Here is a 22,052-nt window from a genome sequence, read left to right as displayed (position 1 = left end):
CCTGAAGAAGCTGCTGAAGGAGCACTTCAACCCCAGGGTGTCCGTTATCTCATGGCGCCACACCTTCGAACAAAGAGATCAACGGTCCGGTGAGTCAGCCAAGGAATACATCGCCGCGTTACGGAAGGCCGCCAAGCCCTGCGAGTTCAAGGACCTCGAGGAACGACTGAGGGACCGATTCGTGTGCGGGTTAAGGCATCGCGAGCTACAACAGAGACTTTTCGCAAAGGAAGAATTATCCTTCCAAGACGCCTTAAGGGAAGTCACCGCAGAAGAAGCAGCAGGCGGCGCCGTCAAAAACATGCGGCCGATCAGAAACAGTGCAGAGGGTGCGTCCGTGCACCAGGAAGACGTCCGACGAAACTCCGAGGAGGATCCGGACGAGGAAGTCGACCGTCTACACCCCGCGAAGGAAGAGAACCAGAAGGGAAGCTCTTCGGCTCCGCTCAAGTGCATCGGCTGTGGAGGTCGCCACAGGAGAACCGACTGCAAGTTCCGCTCCGCTACCTGCCGGGCATGCGGTAAACAAGGGCACATTGCAGCTGTGTGCCTGGGCCGACGAAAGGCACAACCCCAAGAAGAACGCCTGAAGGGTACCAGATTCCCCAGCCAGAATAGGGTAGGTTTTTGCGCTTCGCGAAGAAGCATCTGTAGAACAGGCACACACAAGCCCATGAAGAAAAAGCTGTCACTCAACGTGAAGCTACAAGGGGTTCCATTATCTATGGAACTAGACACAGGGTCTGCCCTGTCCATCATTTCATTGCATACATTTAGGAAGATTTGTTCCAGAAGTGGGTCTAAGGCCAAGTTAAGGCCTTCTGATATTGTATTAACAGATTTTCAGAACTCAAGAGTGTGTGTTAAGGGGGAGGCCACCCTTAACGTGCAATACAAGAGTTTTGAAGGTCCACTAGACTTATTAGTAGTAGGGGGTGAACGAACGAGTCTCATAGGACTCGATTGGTTTGAGGCCCTGGGGATACACGTCACAGGACTCAACAGCTTACAAACACTCGACCTACAGGAAGTCTGCAAAGAATTTGCAGATGTTTTCAGCCCCCAGCTGGGCACATTCAAAGGACCACCTGTGTCCTTAAAGCTAGACCCCACTGTCACTCCCATTAGGATTAAAGCAAGAAGGGTCCCTTTTGCTTTAAAAAGTAAGATTGACACTGAACTAGACAAACTAATCCAACAGGGAATCCTAGAACCTGTTGATTCCAGCCCGTGGGAGACCCCCATTGTCACGCCTCTAAAGGCAAATGGGGACATTCGCATTTGTGCTGATTACAAATGCACACTCAATAAGGCATTGCAGCAACATGCCTATCCTGTTCCTGTGGTCAGTCACATTCTGGCCTCTCTCAAGGGGGGGCGTGTTTTTGCAAAGCTTGACCTAGCTCAAGCATATCAACAGCTGCCTGTTGATGATGATGCTGCCATAGCTCAGACCATTGTGACCCACAGGGGTGCCTTTAAAGTAAAAAGGCTACAGTTTGGAGTGAATGTCGCTCCTGGGATTTTCCAAAGCGTTATGGAAAACACACTACGAGGTATACCAGGGGTCTGCCCCTACTTTGACGATGTCTTGATTGCAGGAGACTCCACACACATTCTAGCTGAAAGGCTTAGGGCTGTCCTGTTAAGATTCAGGAAATCAGGCCTCAAGCTCAGAAAAGACAAATGCCAGATTGGGGTGCCTTCTACTGAATTTCTGGGATTCAAAATTGATGCTGCTGGGATTCATCCTGCTGAATCCAAACTAACTGCTATTTTAGATGCACCCAGGCCAAAGTCTAAGGCCGAACTTCAGGCCTTCCTAGGCCTCCTGAATTTCTACAATTCTTTTCTTCCACATAAAGCTAGTGTAGCTGAGCCTCTTCACAGGCTACTAGACAAACAGGCTGTGTGGCTGTGGTCACAAGCACATGAGGCTTGCTTTAAAGAAGTCAAGGCCTTGCTCACTTCTAACAGTGTTCTTGCACATTTCAACGAGTCTCTCCTGTGTGCATCGCTTGTGATGCGTCCCCCTACGGGGTTGGAGCTGTCCTGAGTCACCTCAGGTCTGATGGAACTCAGGTTCCTATTGCATACTACTCCAGAACACTGTCTTCTGCCGAGCGCAACTACGCTCAGATAGACAGGGAGGCTCTGGCTGTTGTTGCTGGAATTAAAAAATTCCACGATTTTCTATATGGCAGGCATTTCACGGTCTTCACTGACCATAAGCCTCTGCTGGGACTGTTTACCACACGTAAGCAGACTCCCCACATCATTTCCCCTAGAATGCTTAGGTGGTCTATTTTCTTGTCTGCATATGATTTTTCATTACTCCACAAGCCTGGGAAAGAAATGGGCCATGCTGATGGCCTCAGTAGGTTGCCTCTGCCAGTAGTAGAAGCTGACCCCGCGCCAGCTGTCAACATTCTATCAATCCAAGCCTTGCCCGAGCTCCCTCTTAGTGCCAGGGATGTTACCGCTGAAACAGGTACAGATCACACACTTTCACGTGTCCGCTCCTGGGTCCTGTCCGGGTGGCCTGAGCACTGCCCTAGTCCTGAGTTTCAGAGTTTCTGGTCCAAAAGAAACGAACTGTCCCTTTCTCAGGGTTGTCTGCTTTGGGGAAACAGAGTTGTCATTCCCACCTCAATGAGGACTAGGGTCTTAGAATCCCTCCACGAGGGTCATCCTGGCATTGTTCGTATGAAGGCTCTTGCACGCAGCCACTTGTGGTGGCCTGCTTTAGATAAAGATATTGAGGCTAAGGTACACGCATGCCACCTGTGCCAACGATCTCGCCCAGAGATGCCCCAAGCTCCTGTGCATAGATGGGAGGAAACACAGTCCCCATGGTCTAGGGTGCACATTGACTACGCTGGGCCCTTTCAGGGCCAGTTCTTCTTGGTCCTTGTTGACAGCCATTCAAAATGGCTTGAGGTTGTGCCTGTCTCATCCACCACCACTGCAAAGACTATTCAGGTACTGAGGGGGATTTTTGCTGCACACGGGCTGCCAGATGTCATTGTGTCCGACAACGGCCCTCAATTCACCTCCTCCGAATTCCAAGCTTTCTTACAGGCAAACCTGATTCGTCATGCCACGTCTGCGCCTTTTCACCCGTCCACCAACGGTATGGCTGAACGCATGGTGCGCATCGCAAAGGACGCCTTGAAGAGACTCACCTACGGGGACTGGCATCACAGGTTGGCTGACTTTCTCCTTTCTTATCGCACCACACCGTCCACTTCTACAGGGAGAAGTCCAGCTGAACTTCGTTGGGGGCGCCAACTTACTACTAGACTTGACCGGTTGCATCCGGACAGACTGCCTTCATCTACCTCACATCCTAGGGCACCTAGACAACTACTTGTGGGTGCCCCGGTTTGGGGCTCGCAATTACGGGCCTGGTCATACATGGGTCCCCGCTTCTGTGTCCAGGATCACAGGTCCTCTCTCCTACGAGGTTGCCCTGGACAACGGTCGTGTCCTGCGTCGGCACATCGACCAACTTCGCTCTAGGCGAGACTTTTCTGCTGAGACTCCTGGGTCTTTTCCAGGGGGGGAGGGGGACCCTTTGGAGCAAAGGGAAGGGCAAGAGCTACTGCCCATCTCCACTGAGGGAGCCACAAACGGCCCATCCCAGGGTTCTGCAATTGCTCCGAAAAGAAAGTCATGGAGCTTACCCACACAACAGGCACTCACGCCTACTCCAGCCAGGGAGTCACCCCGGGGGCATACTCACTTTCCACACACATCACACAGCACTCCAGCAACGGAGGATACCCGGGGGCATCCCAACAAATCATTCCCCGCAAGAGAACTGGCACACAATTCCCAAGGTTGGCCTGACCTTACCCCAAATCCTACAGGGGGTCAAACATACACAGAGTTAGTCGAGGAACCAAGTCCCGACTACAACAACCCTAGCACAAATCAGGGAACACCTGAGTTTTGGGAAAGTACAGAAACCCACACGAGCCCGAACACAGAATGGGGTTCAGGGAATGGACAGCCTCCTGACAGGTCTTGGACTGACCTAGGAGGTTCTACAGAGACGCCCAGCAGCGGCTATCACTTCAAGGGGCCTGAGGGTCTACAGCTAGGTAGGTCAACCAGGTCACAAAGTAACAGAAGCCCTGGCCTGACGAGCCCGGTGGGCAAGCAAGCAGGCCAGGCATCGGGGCACAGTCCTTGGAAGACACCAGGGCACAATAGAGAGAACAGGCTCACGCCTCCCTCCAGTCAGGGGACTTATGCCAGTAACCCAGAGCTAAGAAGGTCACAGAGAGCAAAGAAATCTCCTAAGTATCTAGAAGATTACATAACATTGCTGGCAAGGCAAAAGCCAGTAATCAGTGGGAGCACTGGGGAGCAAAATGTCATATAAAATAAATGTTGTATGTTGGTAGTAGTTTTAGCCCGGGGGAAAGGGGTGTTATGTCCCGAGCCTTTGCAAACGGCTCGGGCGTTTGCAGGCAGTCCCGGGCAGGTGCAAAGCTGCCCGGGACCAGACAGGCTGTCGCCAGCGCCGTGCGCATGCGCGGGTGCTGGCGCGGGAAAAGTAACCCATTTACCCGGGAGTTGCCTATATAAGAGGCTGCGAGGCGTTTGGGCGAAGCTGAAGCCATCTTCATGTAAGCTGAACGCTGAATAAATGAAACTGAGAACTCCAGCTGCTTCTCGTGTCTGTTTTCCCGCCACGGACTCAACACTGCCTTTATTACTTTTACAAATAACTCAAGGCAGTGAGCGTATCCAACATATCTTCCTCCTCCTATTTTCCCCACAACAACCCTGTGAGGTGGATTGAACTGACAGAGAGAGAGAGAGAGGGACTGGCCCAAAATAACCCGGCTGGTTTTTTTAGTGAAGGAGGGACTTGAACTCATGGTCTCTCACTCTCTAGCCTAGTGGCTCAACCTGTAGACCACTGGAGAACAATGGAAGTTATGAGATATGTCTCAGTATGGCTAGATTCATACCATCCATTTAATTTCAGTACTGGATTTACCTATTTTCTGGCTCCTAACATATTATAACTCTATTCACAATGTAACAGGTCCATTAAAGATTTATTGAAGATCTAGAAACCTGATTGGTTCTAACGCTGGCTAGTCTTAATAATAATAATAATAGTAGTAAAGTTGGAAGGGACCTTGGAGGTCATCTAGTCCAACCCCCTGCTCAGGCAGGAAACCCTACACCATTTCGGCCAAATGGCTGTCCAGTCTCTTCTTAAAAACTTCCAGTGTTGGAGCATTTACTGCTTCTGGAGGCAGGCTGTTCCACTGATTAATTGTTCTCACTGTCAGGAAGTTTCTCCTTAGTTCTAGGTTGCTTCTCTCCTTGATTAGTTTCCACCCGTTGCTTCTTGTCCTGCCTTCAGGTGCTTTGGAAAATAGCTTAATTCCCTCTTCTTTATGGCAGCCCCTGAGATATTGGAATACTGCTATCATATCCCCCCTTGTCCTTCTCTTCGTTAAACTAGACATACCCAATTCCAGCAACCGTTCCTTATATGTTTTAGCCTCCAGTCCCCTAATCATCTTTGTTGCTCTTCTCTGTACTCTTTCTAGAGTCTCAACATCTTTTTTACATCGTGGTGACCAAAACTGGATGCAGTATTCCAAGTGTGGCCTTACCAAGGCATTGTAAAGTGGTATTAATACTTCACGTGATCTTGATTCTATCCCTCTGTTAATGCAGCCTAGCACTGTGTTGGCCTTTTTGGCAGCTGCAGCACACTGCTGGCTCATATTTAGGTGATTGTCTACTAGGACTCCGAGGTCCCTCTAACAGTTACTACTATTGAGCATGGTGCCACCTATGCTGTACTTGTGCATTTGTTTTTTCTTGCCTAGTCTTTGATTAGGCCTTGTGCATATTTTACCATTTTGTCCAAATCCTGCCCTGTTTAGTTTCTGATTAACTGAATTTTGCAAAATAAGAAAGTCAGTTATTCCAGGAACCACACACAAAGCACATGTTGTCTTTAATTAGAAAGTAACCCAACCGGCTGGATCCGTACAACAGTTCACACCTCAATTCACCTAAAAGAGAAAGAAGCAACAAAAACGAAAAACCCACTGTTCCTCAGATTGACTCAGGTGATCTAACTGTAGCTTTTGAGGTAGAACGAGACGTTTTTTGCAAGTCAAACAAACTGTACTTACTGTCCCATGATAAAGTGTGGCATTGCTGATAGAAAGGATCCAAAGGCCATAATTAGAGAACCTGTTGCAATCACTTTGGGGCGGTGAACTCTTGGTCCAAGATAGCTCACCAGAACCATGATCAGTAAGTTTCCTAAAATCAGAAGAAGAGACGTGAACAGCCCTCTCAGGGAAAGGAAGACCTGTGATAGTGGCGAATATCTGTCGCTCAGGTGTAGGATGAGGGTGAAAGTTCATTCTCCGAGCTTGTGGGAGGGTTTCTGAATGTTTTATTACCAGGCTAGGTAACACCATCAGTATTTAGGGCAGGGGTCTTCAAACTTGGCCTTTTATGACTTGTGGACTTCAACTTCCAGAATTCCTCAGCCAGGTGTGCCTGGCTGAGGAATTCTGGGAGTTGAAGTCCACAAGTCATAAAAGTGCCAAGTTTGAAGGCCCCTGATTTAGGATGTCAGTGTTCGTCTGTTTAGAAAGGCTTTAGGTGTGGGTGTGTTAAGTGAGGGTCTTGTGATGGGACAGGTGTGAGTCTTTAGTGAGAGGCTGGTGATGGGTGTTGTTATGGGGAGGTTACATCTGGTCAGAATCATTGGGACGTGAACTGCTGTGGTGGTAGGGGGAGGGGGCTTGCGTGGGTTGGTTGAGGGTCGGTGTGTGGTTGATTGGATTCTGAGGGGTTTGTACGCTGGTTGTAGGTCCATGTGTTTGTTGATGGAATTGCTTGTGGATGCCAGAAGGAAGGCCTTCTCTGGCCAACCTGTAACTTCTGCACCCCAGCATGAGTCAACCTACCTATCTCAAAGCTCCCATCAATCAAGCCAACCACCGACGATGAGATCTCGAATCTCCGCTCAATCTGAGTCATCATGCTCTTCATGTAGCTTCCTGAAAAAGCTTTGGCAAAAAAAGAAAATGCCAGCGCTCCAAGAAATATCTAAGATGAAAACAGAGATTCAAACAGTGAGCTGGCAAAGGAGGTGTTGCTAGAAAGTTGCTAGAGGTATCTCACATCTTTAACACCATAGAGAGCATTTTTACTATCCGGTCAAAGGGCCGTGGGCCAGCAAAATGCCCATGGTAAAAATTAAAAATTGAAAACTAAAACAATAAAATAAACAATGCGCACGATCAGTCTTCAAAGGAAAAGAGCAAAAACAGAGTTTTAAGTTGTTTGCAGAACATAGTTAGGGTGGACACAACCTAATTTCCACCAGGAGGCTGTTCCAAAAACCTCCCACCACGAAGGGCTTCCTGGCCTTGCATCCCCCACTCCTCCCCAAAGTGGGAAACTACAAAGACCTTTTCCTAGAACGATCATATAGGTTGGACTGATATTACAGATAGTCCTCAACGTACAACCATAACTGACTCAATAATTATGCTTCTAAGTCAGTGGTTCTCAACCTTTTTAATGCCGCGACCCCCAACCAGTCGTAAGTCGAGGACTACTCAACCGGTCGTAAGTCGAGGACTACCCAACTGGTGCAGCACAGTTTGCAGAATGGGACTTTTGGCGGGCTCAGCAGGGCAGAGACAGCCTGGACAATTCCTATTGGCTTTTGAAAGCCAATAGAATTACTCTATTCAAAAGAGTCAATTCTATTGGCTTTCAAAAGCCAATAGAATAAAAGGGAGTAGCACAGCTAAGGAAAAGGGGAAAAAAATTGCGGACTGCATTGTTTGGCGACCCCCGTGAAATGGTCGTTCGACCCCAAATGGGGTCCCGACCCACAGGTTAAGAACCACTGTTCTAAGTCATGACAGCCATTAAGCAGGACACCACGTGACTATGCCTGATCTTACAACCTTTTTTTTTGTGGCAATCATTAAGTGAACGCAGGGATCATAAAGCAAATGCAGTGCTCATAAAGCAAAGACCACAGTCATTAAATGAATCCCCTGTTCAGAATGGGTGTTTAAATGCCCATTTCCAGCGAAATATGTTATAAATCATAGTCATGTTGCATGGATGCTGCAAAAGGCTGTAAATGTGGACCTTCACCCAAAATCCAATTACATGATTTTAGGGAAGGAGCTTGGAACTTATAACATTGGTGAGTTAGTTGGAAAAACTATTACCAGACTTTTGACTGTAGATTTTACCCTGTGATTTTTTTAAACGTGAATCGTATGCATATTTTTCAACTCTCCAAAGAAAGTGGCAGAGCTATGGCTTTCAGCTTTGAAACAGAAAGGGTGTAGCCTTCACTGGATGTGACCTGAGGATTTATTGCAGAGAAAAGAGCAAAAGGAAGTCATTTAATTTCAGAATAGAAAGAGGCTCAGCCTTTGTGGGATGCTGTTCAGGGATTCATGGAAGAGAAAACTGGAGAGAAGGAGGAGGAGAGCTATTACCTTTAACTTGGAAAGAGAGAAAGATGCAACCTTCGTAGGATGTGATCCAAAGGTTTTATCCAAGACAAATGGATTTTCTTTTGCTTTCTGTGAGGCTGTTTTCCCATCCATGGTGTTGATCTAGACTGAAAACACAGACTTTTCTGTTTGGTGATCAAAGTATAAGTGAAATTTCTAGATTGGATCCTTCCCACTCTGTTGTTCTGTTGTTCTATTATTCTGTTATTTGTTTTGATTGGGAATTTCCGGCCTATAGAGCTAATCCTAAACTCAAAGGATCATCCTATAATCTCATGATAAAAATCGAGTCTTCTCCTAAGCCCTGTGTTTCCATAATATCCTATTGCTTTCAACACCTGTTCCTTTTTTCAATTCTTAACCTTCCATCTCCTAAGCTTAAGCCAGGGGTCTTCAAACTTGGCCCTTTTATGACTTGTGGACTTGCAGAATTCCTCAGCCAGCGTGCCTGGCTGAAGAATTCTGGGAGTTGAAGTCCACAAGTCATAAAAGTGCCAGGTTTGAAGACCCTTGGCTTAAGTCAGGCATGTCCAACCCATGACGTCATGTGACATCGCACGACGTATCGGGACTTTTTCCCCATTGCTGGCAATGGGGTAGACGCGGTTTCAGCGTGACAAATCCTGCCCATCAGCCGTCAGTTTGACATGCCTGGCTTAAGTGATATTAGTCCACATACAGAACCATGTTGTAACTTTAAAGCGGAAGGCGAGATAATCAATTGTTTGTAATTGCTATAAAGAAGATTGGAAGCTGCTCCTTTATATATCTTTTTTGTTTCTGTTCTCTTTGCTTTTCCCCCCCAGCACTATCTTTTCTACTTCTTTATCTTTCTTTATTAATTCCACTCTATATCATTTCATGTTTCCCTTTTACTTATGTGAAAAAGTTATTTTTAAAAGGTACTAATATGCATATTGTCGTATTGTTCAACAGGTTTATTTTAAGTACTAAATCAGGAAGTACTTTAAGTACTTTAAATATTTCAAGTACTAAATCGTGGTTTCTAATCTAAAACAATTGTCTTGAAAGCTCTATTTGGTGACCAGACAGTGTTTCAGAACAATAACGAATTACACAGAGAAAATTATATACATGAATTGACAGCAAATAAGAATCTCTATATTACAGATAAATAGCTGAGTTCTTTTCCATGATTGTATGCAGTTTTTAAGAGTGACCCTCTCCATTCCCACAACAAATTGCTCCTAATTTATAACTATTAATGTGAAGAAGGTGCTAAATAATTAAGTATACTAGCTATGTTAAAATCAAAATTAATTCAAAGTAAGTGAGATAGGGCCACATTTTGTGCAGCAAAGCCCCAGCTCACAACTCAAAGGCTAGCTATGGTCCTCGGCTTGCCTACCCCAGGCTGAGTATTGCTTGCACTAGTTGATTAAAATAGCATCTTTTCATGCCGGCCACTGAAATGTACCATGATGTCACTGAAGAGTGGGGTAGGGTGGGGTGAGGTGGGGTGGAATGGGAAGGAAAAAAGGAAGGAAGGAAGGAAGGAAGGAAGGATACACAATACTAATGAACTCTTTGCAACCTTAGACAGCAGATCAATCATGGTGAATCTTGAGAATTACATTTATATCTTCCCAGCCTGCGTGTATATCTTCCCAATCTGAACTTTGCAAAAACCTAGTAGGATAGGGTTTAAGGCATTAGGAGCATGGGGTCATCAACTGTCTGTCCACCAATACCATGGATTATTATCTGGCTGACCTTGGAAACGAAGTAGGGTCAACCCTAATGAGAGACCACTAAGGAACCACAGAGATGAAGGCAACACCAGGAAGCTGAAAAAACTATCCTGGCAAAGACAGTGACAGACCATTTCTACACTGCTGCTAAGAAGGCTCCATGAACATGTCTCTTAAGACACATGGAGCCAAATTTAATTTAAAGCAAACTTTAAGATGCATGTATAGGTTTGCAGCTTGATAGCCCAATCCTTCATCTATCTCCTGAAGAAAAACTATATAAAATGCTGACCTCAGTTCTGAAATAAAAGTGGATTACAGAATGGACTACAGGAATTCCTGTTTAAAGCAGAATTCCATAATTTTGTAGTGTCATCATTAAAAATATTCTCATACCCCTTTTTTTATAACCATCCAACAGCCAAAGTTCAGTGGGACTTACTTTTTCATAAAAGTGAGCAAAGGAAGCTGTCCATGAACACACCTCAGTATTGGATTCCCAAGTTGAAAAGTAACCCAAATCCCAGTTAGATCCTCCTTTTCATCAAGTCCCTGTGTTACCTAATCCTGGATTAATTTTATGAGTCTCTCTCTCTCTCTCTCTCCACCCAGACAATCCCAATGTTTATCTCTTCTGTAAAATCCACGTGGATATGGAAAGGTCCAACCTTCCATCTTGGGGCCCTGAGCCAATGACCACATCAGATTAACAAGTATTTAATGTGGCTAACGTCAAACAATATGCAAACCACATGGAATGTGTTTGGGCAAACCTTGGTTGTTAAACATAGCCTCCACTTTGTGTGTTATCTCTGGCTGAAGATCCACCTTCTAGAGAATCTGACCTCCTTAGATAAAGGCAGAACATTTTTGTCAGGTTTCGGGCTCCTCCCAAGTCTTCTGAGTTACAGAGACATGTTATTCTGTTTCTGCTCCCATAAGAGCACCTGGGAGGAAAACTGCTTTGGTTAAATGTTGGTAAAGGTGGAACAAATGCCCTCAAAAAAAGATAAGGCCTCCTTCACTAGAGATGATAGAATTAATGCCGAGCTAAAGACTACCCCCTCTCTTTCTAAAAATTTCTCTTCCCCCTTGGGACTTGTTTCCTTACCTTAAGTCTTAGGAAATTCAGATTTATCTTGATGGTGTTTTCAGAGCTTGTTGCTGGAGGTGTCAGAAGGCTGTTTTCCATTACTCATGTGTCCATTGCTCAGAAGCTCTGAGAGTTGGACTTGCTAATCTTACGGTCCTTTCCATCTCTACGATTCAGTAACTCTCTGGCTGCTCAAACTTCTCAACCTGAAAATGTCCCACGGGAGGACTTGAGTAGTGAGCAGCTGTACATCAAAGGAATCTCATACTCTGAAGATCTTGCAGAGGACAGTGGTCTAGATAACTTTTGTGGTTGTCTGCAGGACCTTGCTACTTTTGTGAAAGTGAAAAAAGGAGCAACACATTGCTGGATATGTTTTGTCCCTTATATAGGCATGTATGTATGTATTATGTATGTATATATGTATATCAGTCTATCTATCTATCTATCTATCTATCTATCTATCTATCTATCTATCTATCTATCTATCTATCTCTGTCTATTTGTCTTTCTGTCTGTCTGTCTGTCTATCTATCTATCCATCCATCCACCCACCCACCCACCCACCCATCCATCCATCCGCCCACCCGCCCGCCCGCCCGCCCATCCATTTACCCATCCATCCATCCATCTATCAAACTTATTGGCTGCCCATCTTACCACAGAATAACGCTGGGCAGATATATGATGTCACCATATCCATGAAAAGGGTCAGGATAGTTTTACAATGGCCTGATGCTGTTTACGTCATTGTACCCTTCCCCCGGCTCTCCACGTAACCCCCAAGCCCTCTTAATCTCTAAGCTCTATGAGGTCTCCAAGTTCATTTTTAAAATGGCTTCACAGCCAATTTCCAGGACAACAAATATGAACCATGCCCTCTTTTGGGTAAACTTGGAAGTTTCGGTCATTTTTCCGGAACGCTCACTTTCATAAGATGGGATAAATCTACCCAGGCGATGAGATCTCCTATGAGTAGGAGCAGCTTAATGCAACTTCCATAGCCAGCGGATATATATATATACTTCCTTATGTATTGTTAAAACCTATTATTCTTTTTTAACAAGCATCTCAACTCTGCCAAAACATGGCACTGTTGCCAACAGGCAATCTTTCTCAAGAAGGATCACAATCACCACCAAGAAGTCCCCTTTTTTTCTTGGCATCTCCAATTTCACCGCGGGTTACAGATATGGCTACGGGTGGAATTTACCTCCTTAAGAAACAGGTTGATACGAGGTGTCAGCAACTTGATCTGGGAAACGAGATTTTCTCAGGTATGTAAGGACCAACCAAGCTTTAAGAAAAAGCCACCACACCTGGAACGGTCCAGTAGGTCCTACTCTGTTTCCATTATGAAACGCGGGGCAGTTTCAGTTATGGAGAGAAAGGCCAGCTATAAATCGTAATAGCTACTTAAACCTCCCCATCAGAATCAGTAACATTTCATTTAGACTCAAATCCCTTGAATACCAGTGGTTCAACTCTAAGCCAGCCATTCCCCTTATTTCTTATTAACTAAAGTTGCAGTTGCCAGAATGCAGAAGGAAAAAAAAGCTAAGAAACTTTGCAGCAGTTCATTAACTTACTAAAAAAAACAGATTTGTTTTTCTTTAGTTATGCCAGAAGATTACATTACATGCCCTTAGGTTCCAATTCGTTCAAAACCATTTCTTTTGTTCTAGAATTATTTGGGGGGTGGGGAGGTGGGATTTCTAGCACAAGATCCCCTAAAGGGTTAAAGGATCCCCACCAAGCATCCTCCCACCCAGCTAAGGAAGGTAAAGCAAAGGAAAGCTGAGGAGATGATCCCAACTAAAAGAGAGAAAACTTACTGTTCCGTCTGGCAGATGTGAACTCTTCAATCCCCTAAGGCAAGCAGCCAAATCATGTGCGTGTTCAGGGATCAGCCTCCTTTGGAAGGTGGAGAGCTAATGCAGGGCACTAATTTCCCCTTGCTTTTTTTTTTCCTTTCAATTATTTCCATCCTTTCCAGGAGAGCAAACCAACCGGGCAGATTTATAAGGTGAACTGCGATTGTTTGCTTTATTAATAAATGGGCATTTTGCCTGCAGTTGCTGCATTCAGGGCCAGGTTTTTGTTTGTAAATAATTGACTTCTTTAGAAAAAAAGTAAGGTGCTACATTTAGGCAAGAAAAAGCAAATGTACAGGTATAGTATAGGGGGTACCTTGCTCAATAGTAGCAACCTTGAGAGGGATCTCGGAGTCCTAGTGGACAATCACTTAGATCTGAGCCAACAGTGTGCTGCAGCTGCCAAAAAAGCCAACACAGGGCTAGGCTGCATTAACAGAGGGATAGAATCAAGATCAGGTGAAGTGTTAATACCACTTTACAATGCCTTGGTAAGGCCACACTTGGAATACTGCATCCAGTTTTGGTCACCACGATGTAAAAAAGATGTTGAGTACAGAGAAGAGCAACAAGATGATTAGGGGACTGGAGGCTAAAACATATAAGGAACAGTTGCTGGAATTGGGTATGTCTAGTTTAACGAAGAGAAGGACGAGGGGGGACATGATAGCAGTGTTCCAATATCTCAGGGGCTGCCCCAAAGATGAGGGAGTCAAGCTGTTCTCCAAAACACCTGAAGGCAGGACAAGAAGGTACGGATGGAAACTAATCAAGGCGAGAAGCAACCTAGAACTAAGGAGAAACTTCCTGACAGTGAGAACAATTAACCAGTGGAACAACCTGCCTCTAGAAGCGGTGAATGCTCCAACACTGGAAGTTTTTAAGAAGAGACTGGACAGCCATTTGTCTGAAATGGTGTAGGGTTTCCTGCCTGAGCAGGGGGTTGGACTAGATGACCTCCAAGGTCCCTTCCAACTTATTATTGTTGTTGTTGTTGTTGCTGTTGTAAAAATGAAAATCAACCTCTTCCACTGGGTATTTTTTGCACTCAAGGAGTAATGATCGCCTGAAAGAATTGTGCCTTAGTGAAGAACAGATGACCATCTATCTGCTTGTCCTCAGTTTTCAGACGGCTGAACTTCTACACCCAGACCTTCCAAAAATCTTGGAGTTGAATCTGCCAAGGTTGAGAAAAATTGATCTGGATTGAAAATATCTGCCGCATGGCACCATATAGTGAGTGCTACCCTTGAAAGACAGCTTCAGGTCACCATTGAAAGTGACTGCTGCATGACACCAAAGAAGGTACTGAAAGTTTGAAAGCTCAACTGATGGTCTGAAGGTTCAAACCACCTACTGATCCTTTGGATTTTAGCAATCGAGATGTTTTTCTCAAAAAATTATGTGCCATCAGGTCTGTGTTGTCTCTTAGGAATCTGTCCAGATCTGTTAGCCCTAAAGAAACTGTATGTGCATCATGCTTAAAACCTTCAAGGAATCCAGTGATTAGAAAACAGCATAGAGACTCATGGCAGAAAATTAATTCACGTTGCATGAATTAAGCTTAACACTTTAGATCAGTGGTTCTCAACCTGTGGGTCGGGACCCCATTTGGGGTCGAACGACCATTTCACGGGGGTCGCCAAACAACGCAGTCTGCCATTTTTTCCCCCCTTTTCCTTAGCTGTGCTACTCCCTTTTATTCTATTGGCTTTTGAAAGCCAATAGAAGAGACTCTCTTGAATATAGTCTAATTCTATTGGCTTTCAAAAGCCAATAGGAATTGTCCAGGCTGTCTCTGCCCTGCTGAGCCCGCCAAAAGTCCATTCTGCAAACGGTGCTGCACCAGTTGAGTAGTCCTCGACTTACGACCGGTTGAGTAGTCCTCGACTTACGACCAGTTGGGGGTCGCGGCATTAAAAAGGTTGAGAACCACTGCTTTAGATGAATATGATCCTCCTAACTTTCCAAGTCACTTAAAGGTTCCAAATAGCAACAAAAAAAAAAAATCTAGCTGGTGTATGAATTCATTTTAAGACCAGATTGAATAATGATGATTAAAATAAGCTGTTAACCTTCTCTCTTGAAGCTCCAGGAGGAAGAAAAAAAAATAGAGAACTCCAGATTATTTCTGAATTATTTCCAAGTTCCAGGATAGTGGAAGACGCTGAAGAAGACATATAATCAGTAATGTTCATAATTAAATAATAGATGATTAAATAGAAGATATGGCAAAGCTGTTACATAATCTATCAGCTTCTCTCAATCTGGTGCTTACCAATTGTTCTAGACCAGTGGTGGTGAACCTATGGCACACGTGCCAGCGGTGACACTTGGAGCCATCACTGTGGGCACATGAGCCATTGCCCCAGCCCTGCCTTCCCCCACAGCCCCCTCCTCACCAGCAGTCCCCTGGAGGAGACTCTGCCCCAGGCACGGCCCGTGTGGAGCAGCGCAGCCAAAGACATGGCAGCCAGGCACCAGGGACAAGACTCTGCCCTTGCACCCCATCATGTGCAGATGATGCTGAGGGGTGCAGGCGGAGGGTGTGGCTGCCATGGCAGATCTGCTGCGATCTGCTGCAGCAAGCCGTGGAAGTGGTGAGTGGCCCTGCAGGCAAGCGGAGTGGGGATGGGCTGGGGGCGGGGTGGGTTTTGGGCACTCGATCTCTAAAAGGTTTGCCATCACTGTTTTAGATGACAGTATTCTGTAGGGACACAATGGCTCAGCGGTTAAAGACGCTGAGCTTGGGGCTGGAAAGCTGGCAGCTTAGGTTCAAGAGCCAAGTGATACACGATGGGTTGAGCTCCTGTTCCTGCTCCAGCTCCTGCCTACCTAGCTGTTTGAAAGCATGCGAATGCGAGTAGATTAATAGGTACCACTTCATTGGGAAGGTAACAGTGTTCCGTGCGCCCTGGCATATAGTCACGCTGGCCACAGAAAATGTATTTGGACAATGCTGGCTCCCTTGGCTAAGAAATGGAGGCGATCATTGCCCCCTAGAGTCAAATATGACTGGACAGGGGAAACCGTTATCTTTCTACTTCCCTGATTGGTGGTCTAAATGACATCAGTACAAGACGATGGGTATTTCTTCTGAGGAACTATTCTTGTTTGCTCCTACAGGTTATCCTAGCACAGTGGTTCTCAACCTGTTGGTTGGGACCCCATTTGGGGTCTAACGATCATTTCACAGGGGTCGCCAAACAACATAGTCCGCCATTTTCCCCCCTTTTCCTTAGCTGTGCTACTCCCTTTTATTCTATTGGCTTTTGAAAGCCAATAGAATAGACTCTCTTGAATAGAGTCTAATTCTATTGGCTTTCAAAAGCCAATAGGAATTGTCCAGGCTGTCTCTGTCCTGCTGAGCCCGCCAAAAAGTCCCATTCTGCAAACGGTGCTGCAAGTTGTCTGAGCAACTACTAAAAATGTAAGCAAAAGAGGGCCAGGGGTGGGAGGTGGGAGGCCGGCGGGCGCAGGGAGGGTTGCTGGCGTGCGTGGGGCCCTGTGGGTGCCTTACCTCCCTTGGGCTGGGCCAGCTGGTGGCCCAGCTGGTGGTTGGCCTGCTCCGTCTCTGCCGCTTGCCAGCTACGCCTCGGCTGGCGCAGGGGGCGGCACCATGCATGCGCGGCACTCCCGGGCAGGGAAAGTCCTCAACTTACGACCAGTTGGGTAGTCCTCGACTTACAACCGGTTGGGTAGTCCTCGACTTATGACCGGTTGGGGATCGCGGCATTAAAAAGGTTGAGAACCACTGTCCTAGCATCTTAGATAAATTAGTTAGGTAATGCTTCTCAAAATTGTTAAACCTAGTTTGATCCAAAAGATAGCAGCAATCGGCTAACAAAGTTGGGATGCTATGGCTTTCAATGTGTAGACTGTAGGCCATCCGTGGGGGCTGAAAGTTGCACAGCAAGTATTCTTCCAATTTTTTTAAAAAAATAATTTATTAACATTTTCCTTTATACAGTACATATTCAGCAGACTATGTCATTTTTATATACTATGGATCTACACTCTATACAATATATACACTATGTACATTCAATCTAACCCACACTAACCTAATTTGCACAATAATCTTATGTATATTTCCAGTTTTTGTTTCTATTGTCTATCCAAATATACCAATTTTCCCAAACCTCATAAAATTCCCAACCATCTTTTTCTTTTAATTCTAAGGTTTGTCCATCTCGGCACATTCATAAATTTTCTGAATAATCAACCCCTCTGGTGGTATATTGCGTTCCTTCCAATATTGCGCAAATGCAATTCTTGCTGCAGTTAGTATATGTAAAATCAGATATCTTATTTTTTTATCAAATTTCTTTTTAAGTATTCCCAGGAGAAATGTTTCCGGATTTAATTCGATTTGACATTTTGTTAAGTCTTGTAGCCACCCTTGTATTTTAATCCAATATTTTTTCGCTTCAGGGCATAGCCACCAAGCATGAAAGAAGGTACCTTGATGATAATTACATTTCCAACAATTTGGGTGTTGTGGTTCTGGCTAATGAAACATTCCAAAGAACTTCCAGGCATTTATTTTCCTAAAAGTCTTTTATTGTTACAAAATGTCGGCACAGGCACAAGGGAGGGATGCTAGGATCTAAGTTCTCTCCCTAAATTAGCCGTCATATCTCACACTATCCAATTAGTGTGAAAGTCAAATGTTTTCTTCCTCTTTCTTTCCCGGGCTTTACCCCCAACGCCCCTTCTGCTCTTTATTAACCCCATATTTACCAGACAATTCTGCATATTGTCAAAAGCAAGAATATACAATATTTGCAGCGTTGACATTGGGCTTTGGTTCGGATACATTTTGGCTAATCTTGCAGGGGCTAGGTGCCAATGACATAGCATTTTATATTGATTTTCCTTATATGCAGCGGATTTTGTTATTTTGTGATTTTTATTCCAAATTCTTTCCCAGTCTTCCCAATTTCTTCCAATTTTATACTTACCCGATCTAAAATCTGCTTTGAAAGGCCCACTTTTGAGTGCCATTTTTGAGCACCCTCGGCAAGCACACCACAGCAAACACTACAGGGAAAGAAACCAATCCGGATAATTGCATTCCGATTATGGAGGATCTGTCCTTTTCATATTTGTCTACATGGAACATGAACTTTTCAAGACAATAGCATACTCCAGATAACCCCTGGTACAAGAAAAGCTCTATTCAATGCGTATGAAATCATTTGTCTAAACTGGCATTTGGAAATGGCAAAGAACAGCTTGGTTCCAGGACTACAAAAGCCATTTTCCACCAGATGGAAACATTCTGGATCCTGATTCTGTATTCCAGTTTTGCTGCTTTGAGAAGAAAGAGAGACCAAGTTGATGAGTGGAATCTGATACCAGAAATACCTGCTGCCTTTGCAAACTTCGTTCTTCCGTACAGGTGGTCCTTGACCTACAAACCATTCATTTAGTGATTGTTCGAAGTTACAACGGCACTGAAAAAGTAACCGAGGACCATTTTTCCTACTTAACAATCGTTGCAGGATCCCCGGGGTCACGTGGCTGAAATTCGGACGCTTGGCAACTGGCATGTATCTATGATGGTTGCAGTGTCCTCAGGGGTCACGTGATCTCCTTTTGCGACCTTCTGACAAGCAAAGCCAATGAGGGGGAAGCCAGAGTCACTTAATAATCCTGTTACTCACTTAACAACTGCAATGATTCACTTAACAGCTGTGGCAAGAAAGGTTGTAAAATGAGGCAAAACTCATTGAACAACTGTCTCACTTAGCAACATGAATTTTGGGTTCAATTGTGGTCCTAAGTCGGAGACCACTTGTATTTTAAAAAATACCTGGATGTTTCCCTTCATTATCTGAATGTTTTCAGATGCAAACATAAGACAGTCAGTTTAATATTTCACACTATAGGCCAGAAATCAACTACTTTCAACCCTTTCAACCCTTACCATAACAGAGAGCTTACTGGTTAACCTGGATAATCACCGATTATCACCTAAAATGGCCTGTGAGCAGCTCGCTTTATTTTCTTATTGATAGTGTAATGCAGACATGCCAAACACAAGGCCTGGGGGCCGGATGCGGCCCGCGAAGTGGTTTCATGTGGCTCGCGAAGCCATCCTGGAAACAGTGAGGGAACAGCCCCCACTGCTTGGCCCTGCCCCAGGCTGGCCGGGAGCCAATGTACAATTTTGTGGTGGCCATCTATGCTGAAACGCATTCAGTCTTAGCTCCATAAGCCCTCCCCCTGCATGGCCTGAGAGGAACAGTGAGGCTCCTCCAGTGGACCATGCCTTGGCACTTGCCCGCTGGGTGCATGCTGGGGAGGTGTCACCCTTTGTGAGGAATGAAGAAATGGACCGTGCCTTGGTGCTTGCCCCGGTCCCACCCCCTTCTGCCAGAGACCCTCAGATCTCTCCCACTCCTGCCCAGGCCCCCACAGGCACCCTTTACGCGAATGATGTAGAGCTGGCCACACCCGCTCCATCCACGCCCACCCAGTAGGCTGCACCCACCTTGGCCACACCCACCCGGCCCCCTGAGGGCAACCGCAATGCTGATGTGGCCCTCAATGAAATTGAGTTTGACACCCCTGGTGTAATGGTTAACACTAAAGAATCTACTCATTAATCATATTCACAGCTTCAACTAAACAATAACTGAGCAGATAGTATCTTACTCTCTGGTCCATCTCTCTTGCTAAGCTATAGTACAAACAATCATTAAACAGTAGCAAAGAAACACAGATATTATAATGTGATTGGGAGGATTTTTGCAGCACATCACGCTATCTTTCTAGAATAGTTTATTGTATATATCTATATCTATTTATATTTATATACATTTATATATATAAATGGTGTAAACACAGTTGCTTCCATGTCGGTAAGTTTACATTGAGACTACTGTAATGCTTTCTAGGTCATAGCAAATAGAGACTGAACAGGACCAAACTTGAAACAGCTACTCAAGGTTGAACTTGGTTAGTACTGGGATGGGAGACCAAGAGGAAGTCCCAGATTAATAGACTAGACTGAAATTTAAAGAAAACATCTAAGAGAAAGGCTCGCATAGATCTAGCCAGTCTTTAGGAACTGAGGTTCACTTAAGGGTGACTTACCTTCATTTTTCATACTCTAGATAAATGGTTATCTTTGTCCTTGATCTAAATGTTGTAATATCTGGCCTGCACGTGTTACTCCATGACTGAAACAATTGCCTTTGCTACTAAGCCAGTTTCAATAGAAGATCATACTTTGGAATTTGGTTATCCACTGCCAGCCCAGTTAATCTCTTCCCACAGGCATGCTCAGCTGTGGGAAATTCCTTTCAGTATCCAACATTTGAGAGACAACAATAGGTTTTAAATTGTTTATATTTTTATTGTTATTATTATGGTTGATCATATGCTTAGACTGGATCTGGCATTTTTATCCACCTGTAGAGTCTTTCCTATGGATCTGGGATGGATGATAGATGTTTTTGTTTTTGTTGTTATTTTTATTGCTGTTGTTGTTTTAAAATCTGTTGCAAACTGCAACACAGAAACACATTAAGTAAATAAAACAGGATGGAAAATTGAAACTTAACTACCTTATTATTGTATCTTTTGTTCTTTTGTTTGTTTTCTCTCTTCCCTGAACTTTCCAGAAGGATCGGAGAATTAAATGTTCCACTATGAAAAGTTGGGGGAAAAATGTGATACAACTTGCTTGAAAATCAACCTTGTTGGTCCTGGCGTTTCACCGCAACCACACACTCGCCAAGAGACCTTGAGGAGCACATTCTGCTAATCATAGCCTCGAGGCAAGCTGGGGCCACAAATCGTAACGGTCTCCTCGTAACAATCATGGTCTGTTTGCAAGCACACAACACCGAGCGGGCTGCCTCCCAAAGGCCACTGTGAACTTCATTGTTTCGTTTCCCCATTCATCAGGGTGAAAAGTATCACATTCAAACTTATTTGGCCTCTGTTAAATTATTGCATTGAAACTTTTGGAACGGAGCAATGATTAAACACCTCTTGCGCGCTTCAGAAGCATACTTAATTCGCAGAACTAAACTTCTTGGAAAACCTCTCCATTGCTTTTCACCCCCAGAATTGGTCTCCGGCCAACTCATTTGAACCTAAGTTTTAAGACTGTTGTTGGCAAGAAACGCCATACCTTTCATACCTCCTTCAATTAAATTAAACTCTTGGTATCTTCAGGAACACCTTTTTTCACCTATCTGGGGACCCACCTGTCTATCTCCATTGCACAGTGTAGCAGGTACCATAGCAGCTGATTGGCATGTAAAGGTAGAGTGTACAGCCGTAGGAGACTGCATGCCAAAACTATGCTGCCCTTTTGGGCTTGGTGGTTTGGGCTGAGTGCATTTAAACATGAGCTTAGTACTCAAAACAATATTTGATTATGGTAATTCTAAATTGATAAAGCTTTAAAACAGGTTGAGTAGTAATAGAAACTTAAGCTAGAAACAGAATATATTAAATCTATTATGTTATCTGTGAGAAATAGAGAGATGATAGTGAATGTATTAAGTTGAGCTGTTTTTGTATGTTTTTTTTCCCCCTTGGAATGTTTGTTTACCCAAACACCACGGTATGTCTTAAATATTTTAAATACTTAAATACTTTTTGTTAAAATTAAAAAACCAATAAAATATATTAAAAAAAACAGTACAGATGGTCCTCAGCTTTGTTGTTGTTAGTTGCGAAGTTGTGTGACCCCGTGGACAACGTTCCTCCAGGCCTTCCTGTCCTCTACCATCTTCTGGAGTCCATTGAAGCTCACGCCTACTGCTTCAGTGACTCCATCCAGCCACCTCATTCTCTGTCGTCC

General features: G+C 44.7%; 1 protein-coding gene and 1 long non-coding RNA gene across 9 annotated transcripts in view; one reads left to right on the top strand and one right to left on the bottom strand.

Moving 5' to 3' along the window:
- The window catches only part of LOC120303403 (solute carrier organic anion transporter family member 1C1-like), a 38,345-nt gene extending 25,026 nt beyond the window's left edge, over nucleotides 1–13,319 (bottom strand). The window contains exons 1-5 of one of the 7 annotated variants that reach the window (XM_039332896.1): nucleotides 13,187–13,263; nucleotides 11,370–11,557; nucleotides 8,529–8,648; nucleotides 6,966–7,107; nucleotides 6,177–6,309 (exon numbers count right to left, since the gene is read on the bottom strand). In XM_039332896.1, coding sequence (XP_039188830.1) covers nucleotides 6,177–6,309; nucleotides 6,966–7,107; nucleotides 8,529–8,648; nucleotides 11,370–11,450 — 476 coding nt within the window. In that variant the 5' untranslated portion in view covers nucleotides 11,451–11,557; nucleotides 13,187–13,263. Of the gene's footprint in view, nucleotides 1–6,176; nucleotides 6,310–6,965; nucleotides 7,108–8,528; nucleotides 8,654–10,700; nucleotides 11,313–11,369; nucleotides 11,558–12,564; nucleotides 13,054–13,186 lie in introns of those variants that run through there. The other 6 variants (XM_039332895.1, XM_039332899.1, XM_039332900.1 and 3 more) reach the window with 6 other exon arrangements.
- LOC120303405 lies at nucleotides 13,226–21,783 on the top strand. 2 transcript variants are annotated; one of them, XR_005555450.1, is made up of 3 exons: nucleotides 13,226–13,377; nucleotides 14,348–14,530; nucleotides 20,860–21,783. It is a non-coding gene; the product is annotated as an uncharacterized LOC120303405 (long non-coding RNA). The 2 variants fall into 2 exon arrangements; XR_005555451.1 differs by lacking the exon at nucleotides 20,860–21,783 and adding an exon at nucleotides 15,315–15,589 and having other exon boundaries at nucleotides 13,346–13,377.
- Nucleotides 21,784–22,052: the final 269 nt, after the last annotated feature.

Source organism: Crotalus tigris, unplaced genomic scaffold, assembly GCF_016545835.1.
Source record: "Crotalus tigris isolate CLP2741 ecotype Arizona unplaced genomic scaffold, ASM1654583v1 scf7180000024469.1203045, whole genome shotgun sequence".
NCBI lineage: Eukaryota > Metazoa > Chordata > Lepidosauria > Squamata > Viperidae > Crotalus > Crotalus tigris.
The sequence above is the reverse complement of the archived record's forward strand: the minus strand, read 5'-3'. Positions and strand labels throughout refer to the sequence as shown.